We start from the raw sequence: 13,724 nt of genomic DNA, 5'->3' as shown, positions 1-13,724 counted from the left end.
GTGAGTGGCTGCGAAGGCACAGAACGTCTGTGGGGGACCATTAGAAGCCCCAGGTGAATTCAACTCTTTCACCTTTTGCCCCCTACAGTAGTTCTTTAAAAAAAAAATCTATAAATAGTTGCCTTAGGAACTTAGCTTTTTTGTATGTCATGAGGGGTATATTACTATTATTTTAGTACATGAGGGCTTACAATTGACGGTACACAAAAAGAAACCAAAACAGAAAAAAATGCACCTTTATTTCCAAAATAATATATTGGTGCCATACATTTTACTAGGGACATAATTTAAATGTGATAGCTGGGACTAATGGGCAACTAAAATGGGTATGTTTTATTTTTAGTAGCATTGCTTATTTTAAAACTATAGGTGATGGAATTGGAGATAGTGTATTGTTTTGTTTTGTATATTATCATTTTATTTTTTATATAAAATGCATAGAAAATGAATGACTGAAAACAAGTATCGCCCACAAATGGCTTAATTTGTGGCGAATAAACAAGATTATAGATCATCTATGTGTGATGAGTAGTGATAAAGTTATTGGTGACTGAATGGGGGGAGCGCTACAGGGGGAAATTGCTTCTGTCCTTGAGGGGAAAACAGGGCTGTGGAGTCGGAGTCAGAGCAATTTTGGGTACCTGGAGTCAGTTGTATCAATAAACTGAGGAGTCAGAGTTGGATGAGTTTTGAACCAAATCCATATCCTTTGTAAAAATTAGACTAAGGAGTTGGAGCAATTTTGGGTAACCGGAGTCAGTCGGTGGTTTCATAAACACCTGTAGGCTGAACTGGTTAAAGCACACCTGAACTGAGAGAGATATGGAGACTGACCTATTTATTTCCTTTTAAACCATGCTCATTGCTTAGCTATTCTGCTGAGCCTCTCTCTTCCTCTAATACTTTTTAGCCATAGACCCTGAACAAGCATGCAGATCAGATGCTCTGACTTAAGTATGACTATATTAGCTGCATGCTTGTTTCAGGCATGCGATTCAGATGCTACTGCAGCCAAGGAGATCAACAGGCCTGACAACTGGTATTTTTTAAAAAGAAAGAAATCTGGGAGCCTCCATATCACTCACTTCGGGTATACCTTAAGGCTCTCTGTGATAAGATTGTCATGATTATTTGGTGACACCACAAAAGCATCAGTAACTGGCCTCAGTAAAGTTAGTTTGAGATAGCAGTGGTCCTTATATGGTTGAAAAGTTTGGATCTCTTTCAAAAATGTCATGTCAAACTATAAGCACATCATGTATGCAGATTGATAGACTACTAGAGACAGTGGTGTACAGTTACTAAAAAAAGATATGCACTCTATCAGGAGAAAAGTTCCAAAGGTAGGTACCCTTTCGGCGGCACAAAGTTGCTGCTCTACAAAAACCTCCTGGGATGGTAGGCATGGATGTCTAGAAAGAAAGTGAAGAAAATAGTGCTCTCTATTGCATTAAACCCTTTATTCAAAGTGGATAATTAAAATTGTCCGTGTTCATCACATGGCACCATCTGATGAAGGCAGAGTTCCGCCGAAACGTGTAATGACACATTTGGCATAGTAAACAATCGGGACACTCCAGCCCTGACGGCCAGTACCCACGGACCATCTTTAGCTACACTGCTGGTTACGGTGAAGTAAGGGGAACCGCTTGGACACTGGCACCCTGATGAGACCTCGATCCTGCACACTGGCAGTGGGTTATGCTTGAAACTTGCATGGTTCTTGATATGCAATTTTAATTATCCATTTGAATAAAGGGTTTAATGCACTAGAGAGTGCTCTATTTTCCACTTTCTTTGTAGACCGTGGTGAACAGCTCTGTAATCTGTGTGCTTCTGCTAAGATTGCCATTACAACCCCTCTTGTCTTTTTTTGTTTTTGTTCACACTACAGATTGCCATTGAATTTGTATGTCTGCTTCTGTAACTAACTCTGATGCCGCTGTCGGTGAATGACAGGTCAACTTTAGGTGCCCTGTCACATTGATATTTTATATTCTTTCTGTTGCAGAAGGCTTTGGACAGCAAGATAGAGCAAGAGCAGAAAGAAGGGTCTGTTTTAAAGGTAGGCTGAGCAAACATATATCAGCGTTTGGCACTCTCAGTGGTGCTGCCAGGGGGGTGCTTAGGGGTGCTGAAGCAACCCCTACAATTCTTCTATTCTAAAGCACCCCCCAGCGTGAACTGACTTTCCAGTTCACCGGCAGCGGCAAAGCAGGGCTGCAGTAAAATGGCGTCCGAAGCCCCGCTCTGGAGACTTCGAGTCTGCAGTGCAGGGCTTCTGGCGCTATTTTCCTCTAGCCCTGCTCTCAGCGCGGAAGTTTCAGTTGCTCGTGGGAGCTGCGCGCCGGACGGAGGCCGGGACAGGAGGTCTGTTGCAGGTGAGTAAATGTGTGTTTGTTTTTTTTATGTTTTAGCAGGTGAATTTGCTGGGCAAGTCTGCCACATGATGGAACGTATTTTCTGGTCAGGTCTGCCACATGATTGAAGTGTTTTCCGATCAAGTCTTCCACACATGATTGAAGTGTTTTCCGATCAAGTCTTCCACACATGATTAAAGTGTTTTCTGGTCAAGTTTGCCACATATGATTGAAGTGTTTTCTGGTTAAATTTGCCACATGATTGAAGTGTTTTCTGATCAAGTCTGCCAACGTGATTTTCTGGTCAAATCTGCCGACGTGTCTGGGGTAAGGAAGGGCCTTCTTGGTCCTGGGGAGCATTGAGACGCTCAAGGCGTTGTGTTCTGCGGAGGGTGGGGTTTTTGTGTGTCCTGGGAAGGGCAGGTGCGCTATGTCCTGGAAAGCAGATGAATTCTATGTTCTTGGGAGCAGGGGGTGCTCTGTGTCCTGGGAAGTGGAGGGTGTTATGGGTACTGGTCAGCGAAAGGCGTTCTGGAGAGTGGAGGATAAAGTAATCGATGGGGTCCAGCGATCAACGGAACTCCAAATTACCTTTTGCACCGTCATCCGGCACTACGGTGCTACCGTCATCCGGCACTACGCCGCTTTGTGCAGATGACCTGCTTCTCTGTTCCGCTCCAACTGGCTACATTTACCTGCCACCCAGCTGAAAAAACAAATTCTAGGTAGAACACTAAGGCCATCTAGGTAGAACACTAAGGCCTTCTTTGTTATCAGTGGGAGAGAGGAGGGCATTTTGTGTTTTGGAGGCAGAGGGTATTCTGGGTCCTGGGGAGCGGGGGCTGTTCTGGGGAGCGGAGGGTATTCTGGGGAGCGGGGGGTGTCCTGGGGAGTGGAGGGTGTTCTGTGTCCTGGGGAGCAAAGTATGTTCTGGGGAATGGAGGGTGTTCTGGGGAGTGGGGCTTGTTCTGGGGAGCGGAGGGTGTTCTGGGTCCTGGGGAGCGGAGGGTGTTCTGGGTCCTGGGGAGCGGAGGGTGTTCTGGGTCCTGGGGAGCGGAGGGTGTTCTGGGTCCTGGGGAGCGGAGGGTGTTCTGGGTTCTGGCGAGCGGAGGGGGTCCTGGCGAGTGGAGGGGGTGCTGGCGAGCGGAGGGGGTCCTGGCGAGCGGAGGGTGTTTTGGCGAGCGGAGGGTGTTTTGGGTCCTGGCGAGCGGAGGGTGTTTTGGGTCCTGGGGAGCGGAGGCCGTTTTGGGTCCTGGGGAGCGGAGGGCGTTTTGGGGAGCGGAGGGCATTCTGGGTCCTGGGGAGCGGAGAGTGTTCTGAGGAGCGGAGGGCGTTCTGGCTCCTGGGGAATGGAGGGCATTTTGTGTTTGCAAACAGAGGGGCTTTTTTGTTATTGGGGGTTGGAGAGCATTCTGTGTTTTGGGGGGCAGAGAGTATTCTGTACTTTGGGGAATGGAGAGCAATTCTGTGTTTTGGGGGGCAGAGGGCATTCTGTCTTTTCCAAAGCACACTAACAGGTTTTTGTTTTGCTACCAAAGTGTTGGTAGGATGAGTATCTTGCTGTTGCTTAGGATGGTAGACTGTGAGACTGTGGTGTCTTCCATACATTTAAAGCGGTCTGAAGTGGGACCCAGTTCTTTTAAGTAATGCATTCCCAGTGTAGAAGAATACAGTAATCCGTTGTAGTTAAAATGACAGCATCTTTTTTTTCTTTTCCTTTTTTGCAGCCAATTACAGCCTCTGTGCCTAACTCTGATGTAGCTGGGCTGCCCAGCCCCATTGAGGAGTTTTACATCTCTCTAATTAAATCTAGAAAATCATTACAGCTGTTTGAAGCTCCAAACACCGCACCCTCCCAGAGATATCTGAATGATGTGAATACTGCACAAAAAAATTATGGTAATTTTCTTTGCTTTCATAGTCATTTGTTGCTGTTTTATCTATGATTGTTATTAGTTATCACCTTGATTGCTGTCATCATTTTTCTTACTGTATAACACGTTAGCATGCAAGCAAACATACATATATACAGTGGTGCCCATAATTGTTCATACCCCTGGCAAATTTTGACTTAAAGAGGAACTGTCACGAAAATCTTAAAATGTAAACCATACAAATAAGAAGTACTTTTTTCCCAGAGTAAACTGAGCCATAAATTACTTTTCTCCTATGTTGCTGTCACTTACAGTAACTAGTACAAATCTGACATTACCGACAGGTTTTGGGCTAGTCCATCTCTCCATAAGGGATTCTCGGCATGACCTTTATTCTTTATAAAGACATTCCCTGAAAAAGATATACACAAAGATACTAGCCAGCTTCCCTGCTTGCTGTACACTATTTTGGCAGTGAAACGGAGCAACTGCCATTCACTAAATGATTTTTTTTAAAAGAGAACCCCCTATGAGAAGATGGGCTAGTCCAAAATCTGTTGGTAATGTCACATTTTTACTACTTACTGTAAGTAACAGCAGCATAGGATAAAAGTAGCTTATGGCTCATTTTACTCGGGCAAAAATGTACTTCTTATTTGTATGTGTTTTAAATTGTACGATTTTCGCGACAATTTCTCTTTAACCCTCCTGGCGGTCTATTATAAACCACCAGGGGGCAGCGCTGCCGGTTTTTTTTTTTTTTTTTTTTTTAAATCGTAGCGAGCCTAGGGCTTGCTACATGATAGCCGCTGCTCAGCGGCATCCCCCCAGCCCCTCCGATCGCCTCCGGCGATAGGCGATCAGGAAATCCCGCCATGGCGACGGGGCGGGGTGACGTCACCGACGTCATGGACGTCGTGACGTCTAAGGGAGACCCGATCCACCCCTTAGCGCTGCCTGGCACTGATAGGCCAGGCAGCGTAGGGGGGTGGGCGGCGTGGATAGTGGCGAATCGGCGCGGGGCGGCGGCGATCGGTGTGCTGACGCAGCTAGCAAAGTGCTAGCTGCGTTCAGCAAAAAAAAATTACACAGATCGGCCCAGCAGGGCCTGAGAAAACCTCCTGCGTGGCTTACCCCGAACTACGTTACCGCCAGGAAGGTTAAAGTTACTTTTATTCAACCAGCAAGTCATTTTTTGATGGTAAATGACATAGGTGTCTCCCAAAAGATAACACGATGTACAAAAGGCATTATTGTAGAAAAAACAATTCTCAGTTTTTATTTAAATTAGAGCAAAAAGTGTCCAGTCCAAAATTATTCATACCCTTTTTAAACTGTGGCAGTCTGTGGGAAAATCCAAAGTTCTATACCATTCCAAATAATCCAAGCTGTTCTAAAGCATCCTAATTACGCTGATTAATTGGGAACAGCTGTTTTCAACAGGTAAAAAATAGCAGCTCTCTGCAGTTGGTTTGTGGACAGTCATGGCTAAGACAAAGGCAGTAAGTGAGGACCTGCGGCTGAGCATTGTGGCTACTCACAAGTCAGAAAAGGGCTACAAGGCCATTTCTAAATGTTTCCAGTTCCAGTGGCTACAGTGCAAAATATTATTAAAAAATACAAGATGTTCTGCACTGTGGAAAATCTCAGAGGATGTGGTCGGAAGCTAAAAGTGACTTCTGTGCTGGCCAGGTCAATGGTGAGAGAGGTGATAAAGAATCCAAGGATCACCATCAAGGCCATCCTGGTGAATCTGGGCTCTGCTGGTGGCAATGTCTCAAGGCAGACAATCCAACGGACACTGCACACTGCTGGGTTCCACTGATGCAGTAGGACACCACTTCTCCAGATATGGCACACAAAGCTCTCTTGGCCTTTGCAAATGCTCATCTGGACAAAGAAGAGGACTTCTGTGAAACAAAAATTGAATTGTTTGGTCACAATATTTCCTTCATTTGGCGTAAAAAAGAAGCCTTTAACCCAAAGAAAACCATCCCCACTGTCAAACATAGTGGTAGGAACATGGTGGTTGTTTTTTTCAGCCAATGGACCAGGGAACCTAATCACAGTAAACAGCACCATGAAAAAAGAGTAATACATGAGGATTCTCAACGACAACATCAGGTAGTCTGCAGAGAAACTTGGCCACCAATAGACATTTCAGCAGGACTATGACCCAAAACGCACAGCAAAAGTGGTGAAGAAATGGTTAGCAGACAACATTAACGTTTTGGAGTGACCCAGCCAGAGTCCTGACTTGAATCTAATTGAGAATCTGTGAAGGGAGCTAAAAATCAGAGTGATGGCATGAAGACTTGTCAACCTGAAAGATTTGGAGCTCATTGCTAAAGATGAATGGGCAAAAATGCCTGTGAAGACATGCAAAAAGCTGGTCTGCAATAATAGGAAGTGTTTGATTTCTGTAATAGCCAATAAAGGCTTTTCTTTTTATTATTGAGAAGGGTATGAATAATTTTGGACTGGACACTTTTTGCTCAAATATAAATAAAAGCTGAGAAATGTTTTTTTTCCACAATAATTCCTCTTGTACATCGTCGTATTATCTTTTGGGAGACACCTATGTCATATCCTGGCAAAAAAATTACCTGCTGGTTAAATAAAAGTAACTACGTCAAAATTTGCCAGGGGTATGACTAATTATGGACAGCATTGTACCCAGAAAAAAATATATACTTACTGGCCATAAGTATACAGACACTTCTTATCAATACTCTGCCCTATTTTATTCACCCCTTTATTTGCTGTCAGGCAGGCAAAATATAGCATACTGCAAAAAAAACACCTTAAAGCAGCAGGGTTTGCCATACTATGGGAAAAAAAGTGTATTTTTCGAACTATTACACACACTTTTTCTTCCCCAAAAGTGTGTGTGGGGGGGAGGGGGGGGGAGTAATATAGTGTGAATGCTATGCTAGGCTCCGTGCTAGTGATGCCCACCCGTGCTAGCAATCTTTGCCCCCTTTACTTAACTGTTGCTCGCCCGCGCTAGCAACCAATGAGACTTCTTCCGGCTTGTGTGGTCGCTTCCGCCCTCTTACTGCATGATGTCGTGCAGTAAGATGGCGGAAGCAACCACACAAGTCGGAAGAAGTCTTGCGGAAGACACGAGCGCCATGGATGGGTGAGGGCTACTGCTGCGGTTTTAACTGCAGTTGCCGTGCAGGGACAAGCAGGATGGACGGGCATGGAATGCTAGTGCAGACCAGGGGCGAGGGGCAGGCAGCAGTAACATAGAGGAGGCGAGGGGCAGGCAGCAATAACATAGAGGCATTGATTGCTTGCCCGGGTGGCAGTTACGTAAAGGGAGAAATGATTGCTGAGGCAGGCAGCAGTTGGGTTAAGGGAGCATGGATGGCTAGCACAGACGGAGGGGTCTTATTATCAAAAACAGGGGGCACAGTTTGATAACATGGATCGGGCCTCAGTAGCATAAACAGGGCACAGATTGCTAACATGGATGGGGCCTCAGTAGCATAAACGGGGCACAGATTGCTAACATGGACGGGGGCTACAGTAACATAAACGGGGCACAGACTGCTAACAGGAACGGGGCCTCAGTAACTTAAACGGGGCCCATATTGCTAACATGGACAGGGCCTCGGTAACATAAACGGGGCACAGATTGCCAACAGGAACGGGGCCTCAGTAACATAAACGGGGCACAGATTACTGTTTGCACATATTTTAAATTTTACAGTTTTTCGCTGTAGTGCCTTTAAGACTTGAGTGCCCTCATGTAACATCCAGTGATTTGAAATAGTGATTGGAGAGAAAATGAACACTCCTACAGATACCTTCACTCGTGTTTGGTGCTGAAAAAAAGGTCTCTTTTCAAATCACTAGGTGCTTCAGAATAATGCAAGGCTATATTGATTGTAGCTGTTACTAATTGATAATTATTAGTAATTGTAAATTTTGGCACCAAGGCTGCAAACTGAATTTCCTAAGGCACTTAATTGACCTGAGAAACTTTACCTGATTTAAAACCTTGTTTTTCTGGGTTGGTTGATCTGGAGAGGTAAGATACCTCATGTATTTGTTTATATCTTTATAATGTACTCTCTGAGATAAATTTATTTTAGGGCACCTCCACCCTCCCCTAATTGATAATTATGGCTGAAATGATCAACCCAGTAATAAAACGGGGGCGTGCCTGTAGGTTTGTTGTGTGTGTATATTTAGTAACACTGACATGGTTTGTGTGTATGTGTTTTCTTTTCAGAACTATAGGCCAATTATCTGTTGTTTCTGTAGGTTGTGTTCTGCCTGTAACCTCAGTGGAAGAACCATCAAAAGAAGAAGAGAGATTAATTGTATATCAAAAATCACAACCTGCAAATGAGAGCAGCCCTTTGATGGGGTTTCAGAGGTTCCAGATTCCAAGGCGCTCTACAACATTGGCTCTTGGCCCATCGGCGCGCTTAGCATTTGCTCGTCCATAGCACCGAGTGTTGCTCTCAGCTGTACTTTGCCAAATTCATCATGTTTAGGACTGTTTTGTGTGAATTTGTAGTTTGTTTTTTTTACCACCCTTTCTGCTTTTATTTGTTGTTGTGTTCTATTTTTAGAGAATATTTTGAAATATATTATTTCTATACTTGAGGTTAGTGTTGAAGTACACTCTGTTAGAGATGGCATCTGCGACCACAGTCCTCAAATACTGTTCTTTTGCTTAAACTGCATATATATTTCTATATATGTTTGTGGATAAGAGCTGTTCATTTGATATTTAGAAGCAGTGTGAACACCTGTTTGAGAAGAGCTGTAAAGGCTCTTATTGGCCTATGGTCGTACTGCCAGCTTCTTCATAGATCTGGGTCCCACCTGCATTAAAACAAGGAGATAGGCAAAAGCCCATCCCAGCACTCTATATAAAAACATTTTAAAGAAAGTGACTTTCATACATAATGAGAGAAGCTACCATGTTTCCCCGAAAGTAGGACATCCTCCTAAAGTAAGGCCTAGGCCTACCCTTAAAATAAGCCCTAGTGGCTGAGGACGTCCCATCCGTCTGGTCCCCCCCCCCCATCCTTACCCCGCTCCCACTGTACCTCCTGCCGACCCCTCCCGGCTCCTCAAGAAAGTCACACTGCCCGCCGACATACCGCTATCTCTACTGCAGATCAGCGTGGGTAAACGGCTGATTCCCGCACTGCCACTTGTGGCCCCTTTCTGCCGGCATAACGTTCAAACCCCAGATCAGCGGTAAAGTGCGGTGACGAAAGCTAGTTACACTGTAACAGCGCTTCCGTGTACAGGAAGTGACATCTCTGTTTACTTCCTGTACACGGAAGTGCTTGTTACAGTGTAACTAGCTTTCTTCACCACACTTTACCGCTGATCTGCGGTTTGAAAGTTATGCCGGCAGAAAAGGCAGAACGGGGCCACGAGCGGCAGTGCGGGAATCAGCCGTTTACCTACGCTGATCTGCAGTAGGATGTCGGTGGGCAATGCGACTTTGTGGAGGAGGGGGTCGGCAGAAGGTAAAGTGGAGGTGGGGGAATAAGGAAGCACAAGAGGGAAATATATTTAAGACCTCCCCTAGAATAAGACCTAGGACAAATTTTGAAGAAAAAAGAATATAAGACTGTCTTATTTTCAGGGAAAGACAGTAGCATATGAAAAACAGGATACTTTTCCCTAAGGTCATGTACACATGCAAAAGCCATTCAGGAGGCCATTCCCAAAAGACCACTTTATAGACTTGCAGCAAGGCTACGCACCAATTTTCAGGTGGAGCAGTACCGAAGCTCTCTGAGCAGTATTTATGTATAATACAGGAACCCTCGGCCTCTAAACAAATGTAAACCTTATCGGAATGCGGCTGGACTGCTACTTCTGAGAGCCTTTACTACTTGGTGTGGTTTGCAAACCCAGGTGAAGCTACCTTGTATCGTGACACTCAAAGAGAACCTGAGCCAAAGCTCGGGTTCAGAAACGCATACTTGCCTAAGGAGAGTGAAGCCTCTGGATCCTAACGAGGATTTCCTCGCTATCTTCTGGTCCCGAGCAGTTGAAAAGGTTGCAAGACGCATCCTGTTGAAAAGGGTGCCCATTTTAACAGGACGCCAGGGATTAAGGTTAGGCTCGGGAGGCATTACTATATGAATGCTGTAGTAGAACATTGGTAAATTTACCAATATTCTACTACCACTATTCCTGTGCCCTTGTAAACGGGTACCTTTATCTGATGAACGCCTCTGGTTCCCATTGCCACCCGCTCATGCTTGAAGAGCAGCATGGTCCCTATCAGGGAGAGTCCGTGCATGGCCATAATGGACCAGAGGACAACAATGGAAGCCTCATTAAGATACAGAGGCTTCCCTCTCCTTAGGGCAAGTATGTGATTTTGTACCTGAGCTTTGGCTTGGGTACACTTTAAAGTGTAAAAAAAAAAATCTGGAAAATTGGAACATATCCGCCAAGAGCATGTCCGATGTTTGTGGGAATGCTCCCTGGCATGTACGAGCATGGCAGTAATGTGCCTGCACAACTACAGCTGCACCTGCGCAGTAAGCCAAAGCCGCTTGACCGGTTCCATGCTTCTGTGCCTGCATGGCCTTGTGCAGGTGCAGTGCGGCTGCTCTCGTACATTAAGAGGAGCATGGATACAATCTTTCCAGAGGGTCCCAGGCAGCTGGAGGATCCCAAGTCTTCCCTTTTCGTAGGCAAGTGTCATTTTTTATTATTGTTTTTTATTATTCCGTCTCGTATGATCCCCAAAAGTGTCTCGGTAATGTTTTCTCCTCAGGCAGTAATACTGTATGAGCAAAAAGGTCCTGGAACCTCTAAAGAAGAGAGTAGTATTGCTTCACAGGTCTATAATAAATAGCACATATTTTCATTATTGCTCAGGGAACAATTTATGTAGTCTTAAAGTATCCAAGGCAAAGCTACCTAAGGTAAGCACAGAGGTATGCTCATATTGGATTCACGTACCTTTGTCCTGTCTGTTCCTCTCCTCACTGCCCATAGGCTCCTTTAATCACTGCAGGGGAAAAAAATTACTTTTGGCTAATTAAAGTTTCAGACAGGAAGGGACAGGCTTGCAGTGTTGTCTCCTCCTATTACCAGCTACCATTCACTTATTCTTTCCCCGCCCCATTCACACCCCTTTATGGCAGGAGATAGTAAGGAACATCACTGCAAGCCCGCCTCTTCCAGTCAACAATTTTGACTTTTGATTAAAGTTAAATTTTCAAAGGAGTGATTACGAGAACCAGGAGGAGCAAGGAGAGGAATGGACAATGCATAGAGGTATCTGGATCCTACATGAACATACCTCTCTGCTTACCTTAGGTAGCTTTGCCTTGGGTCTAGGATACTTTAAGACTATAGAAATGGTTCCTTGAGCAGCAACGAAAATGTGCTATTCATTATAGCCCTGTTAGGGGCCGTTTCCACTAGCCACCGGCTGCGAGACGCGCGGTGGCACTTCCTGGTCAGCGGGAACGCTGGTGAATCCCAGAAGCCGTGCCATGCACGGCTATGGGATTTGCAGCCTCCCGCACGGAAACTGACGGCAATGTCGGCCGAATCGCTAAGGTAAGCAATTCATCCGGCAGCGCCATAGTTTCCCGCGCGATTCGGCCCGGTTTCCACAGTAGTGGAAACGGGCCCTGAAGTGACACCACAGTAAGCCACAAGCGGTGCATTATTTCCATGAAGCTGGCTGTCAGCCTTTGTAATGTATACTGCAGCTGCGTTCCATTGTTGTCTCTACCCTCCAGTTCCATAGACACCGGAATAATGCTGCTGGACATCCGTGTTGAAAGGGTTTTTTTTGTTGGGGGGGGAGGGGGGTTGATTGTAAGTATTTCAAATTTTTAAATCGGGAACATATTAAATATCACAAAAGCATGATGTTTGCTTTGTATGCCATCTGGAAGTTTGACTAAGAAGGCCGTTATGAAATTGCTCCATAGAGAACATTAGAGCCTAGCTGTCAGTGCCAAAGTCTAAGGACTTTCTTGTTTTAATGTTAAAAACTTGTTAACTGCACATAACTGTTGCCATGAACCTTTTTTTATGATCACTTGAGTGATAATTCACACACACACACACAGAGTTACTGTCACTCGCAGCTGATTGCTGTACAGACGCATCGTAAGGGCCCTTTTACACTTAATCAGCTGCTCTCAGTTAAAACGGAAAGAAAACTGATTTTCAAAGTAATGCCCATGTTTTCCTATGGCACCTTTCACACTTAATGCGTTTTAACTGAAATCTTCTTCCCAATGCACTGCTATGGAGAAAACGCGTACTAACGCATACCAACTGATTAAGTGTAATAGGGCCCTTACAGGCTAGGTGAAGCAGTCTCTTGCTATGGAGCTGAGGAAGGGCAGCACACAATGGAGCTGGAGGGGTAAGGAGGATAACAGTGGGCTCGGTGTAGATCTGGAACTCTTGGTATTCTCTGTGTTGGTGTTGCTGTACACACACTAGATCCTCAAACAAGGTGACCCCAAGCGGCTGACTTGTGTGTGTTCATTCAGCTGTTTGACAAACAGTCCAGCCTGTCCTAGGCAGGGGAGGATGAGTAGGTGGTGTTCCCTGCCACTCACATTGGTTAATGAAGGATGCATGAACTTGGCAGGTTGCTGAGAAAGGGCTGATGTCATGGAACACCTGTGTGTGTCACCTGAAACCACTAGTCAAGAATGATAGTTTTGGGGCGATAAAAACCTAGGATGTGTACATGGCTTTAGAGGAGCAGTAAAGTGACTGGTCTCGTCTGATTACAAATTATTACCAGATGGAGGTAAAAATGGAGCATCAAAAAAGTGAGATGTTTGCTTACATACAATTTAACTATTTTTTTATTATTAGATGTGTTTAATGGCAAACACAGTGATAAAATGCTACATTTCCTAATATATTAGTCTAATACCTAAGGCTTTGTTTCTACAGTACTAATATTGAAATTTGAGAACTGCGGTTTAAACAGATGTCTCTCTATTTGAGTTGAGGATGTTTTCTGAAAGTTTAGAACTCGTGTTGTAATTATGTTATGCTTGTTTCTTCTCAACACCAAAAAGCACTGTAGAATATTGTGTTCAGTTATTTGAATCAAAATAAAGGAATTGTCAGTGCAAGTAAATTAGAAGTGCTGTGTGAATGCAAGTCTCATTGGAACTTTCGCCCATATAAAGTAGCAAGAACGAGTATGTGAACCCTTTGGAAATATATGGATTTCTGCACAAGTTGGTCATAAAATATGATCTGATCTTCATTTAAGTCACAATAGACAATCATAGTCTGCCTAAACTAATACCACACAAATAATTCAATGTTTCTGTGTTTTTTATTGAACACACCATGTAAACATTAACAGTGCAGGTGGAAAAAGTATGTGAACCCTTAGACACGTGGTCCTCAAACTTAGGCCCGTGGGCCGAATGTCGCCCCCTGAGGCTTTTTACTGGCCCCCACACACACAAAATGTATTACTTATAGATGCAACTAC

At 44.6% G+C, this 13,724-nt stretch overlaps 1 protein-coding gene across 2 annotated transcripts in view; it reads left to right on the top strand.

Annotated features, from left to right (window-relative positions):
* TDRD5 (tudor domain containing 5) overlaps positions 1–9,350 on the top strand; it is an 88,510-nt gene extending 79,160 nt beyond the window's left edge. Inside the window, exons 13-15 of one of the 2 annotated variants that reach the window (XM_068239734.1) lie at positions 2,012–2,065; positions 4,088–4,259; positions 8,510–9,350. In XM_068239734.1, coding sequence (XP_068095835.1) covers positions 2,012–2,065; positions 4,088–4,259; positions 8,510–8,697 — 414 coding nt within the window. In that variant the 3' untranslated portion in view covers positions 8,698–9,350. Of the gene's footprint in view, positions 1–2,011; positions 2,066–4,087; positions 4,260–8,477 lie in introns of both variants that reach the window. The other variant, XM_068239735.1, reaches the window with a different exon arrangement.
* Positions 9,351–13,724: the final 4,374 nt, after the last annotated feature.

The sequence above is a fragment of the Hyperolius riggenbachi genome, chromosome 6 (assembly GCF_040937935.1).
Source record: "Hyperolius riggenbachi isolate aHypRig1 chromosome 6, aHypRig1.pri, whole genome shotgun sequence".
Lineage (NCBI taxonomy): Eukaryota > Metazoa > Chordata > Amphibia > Anura > Hyperoliidae > Hyperolius > Hyperolius riggenbachi.
This window is presented reverse-complemented; position numbering and strand designations above follow the sequence as displayed.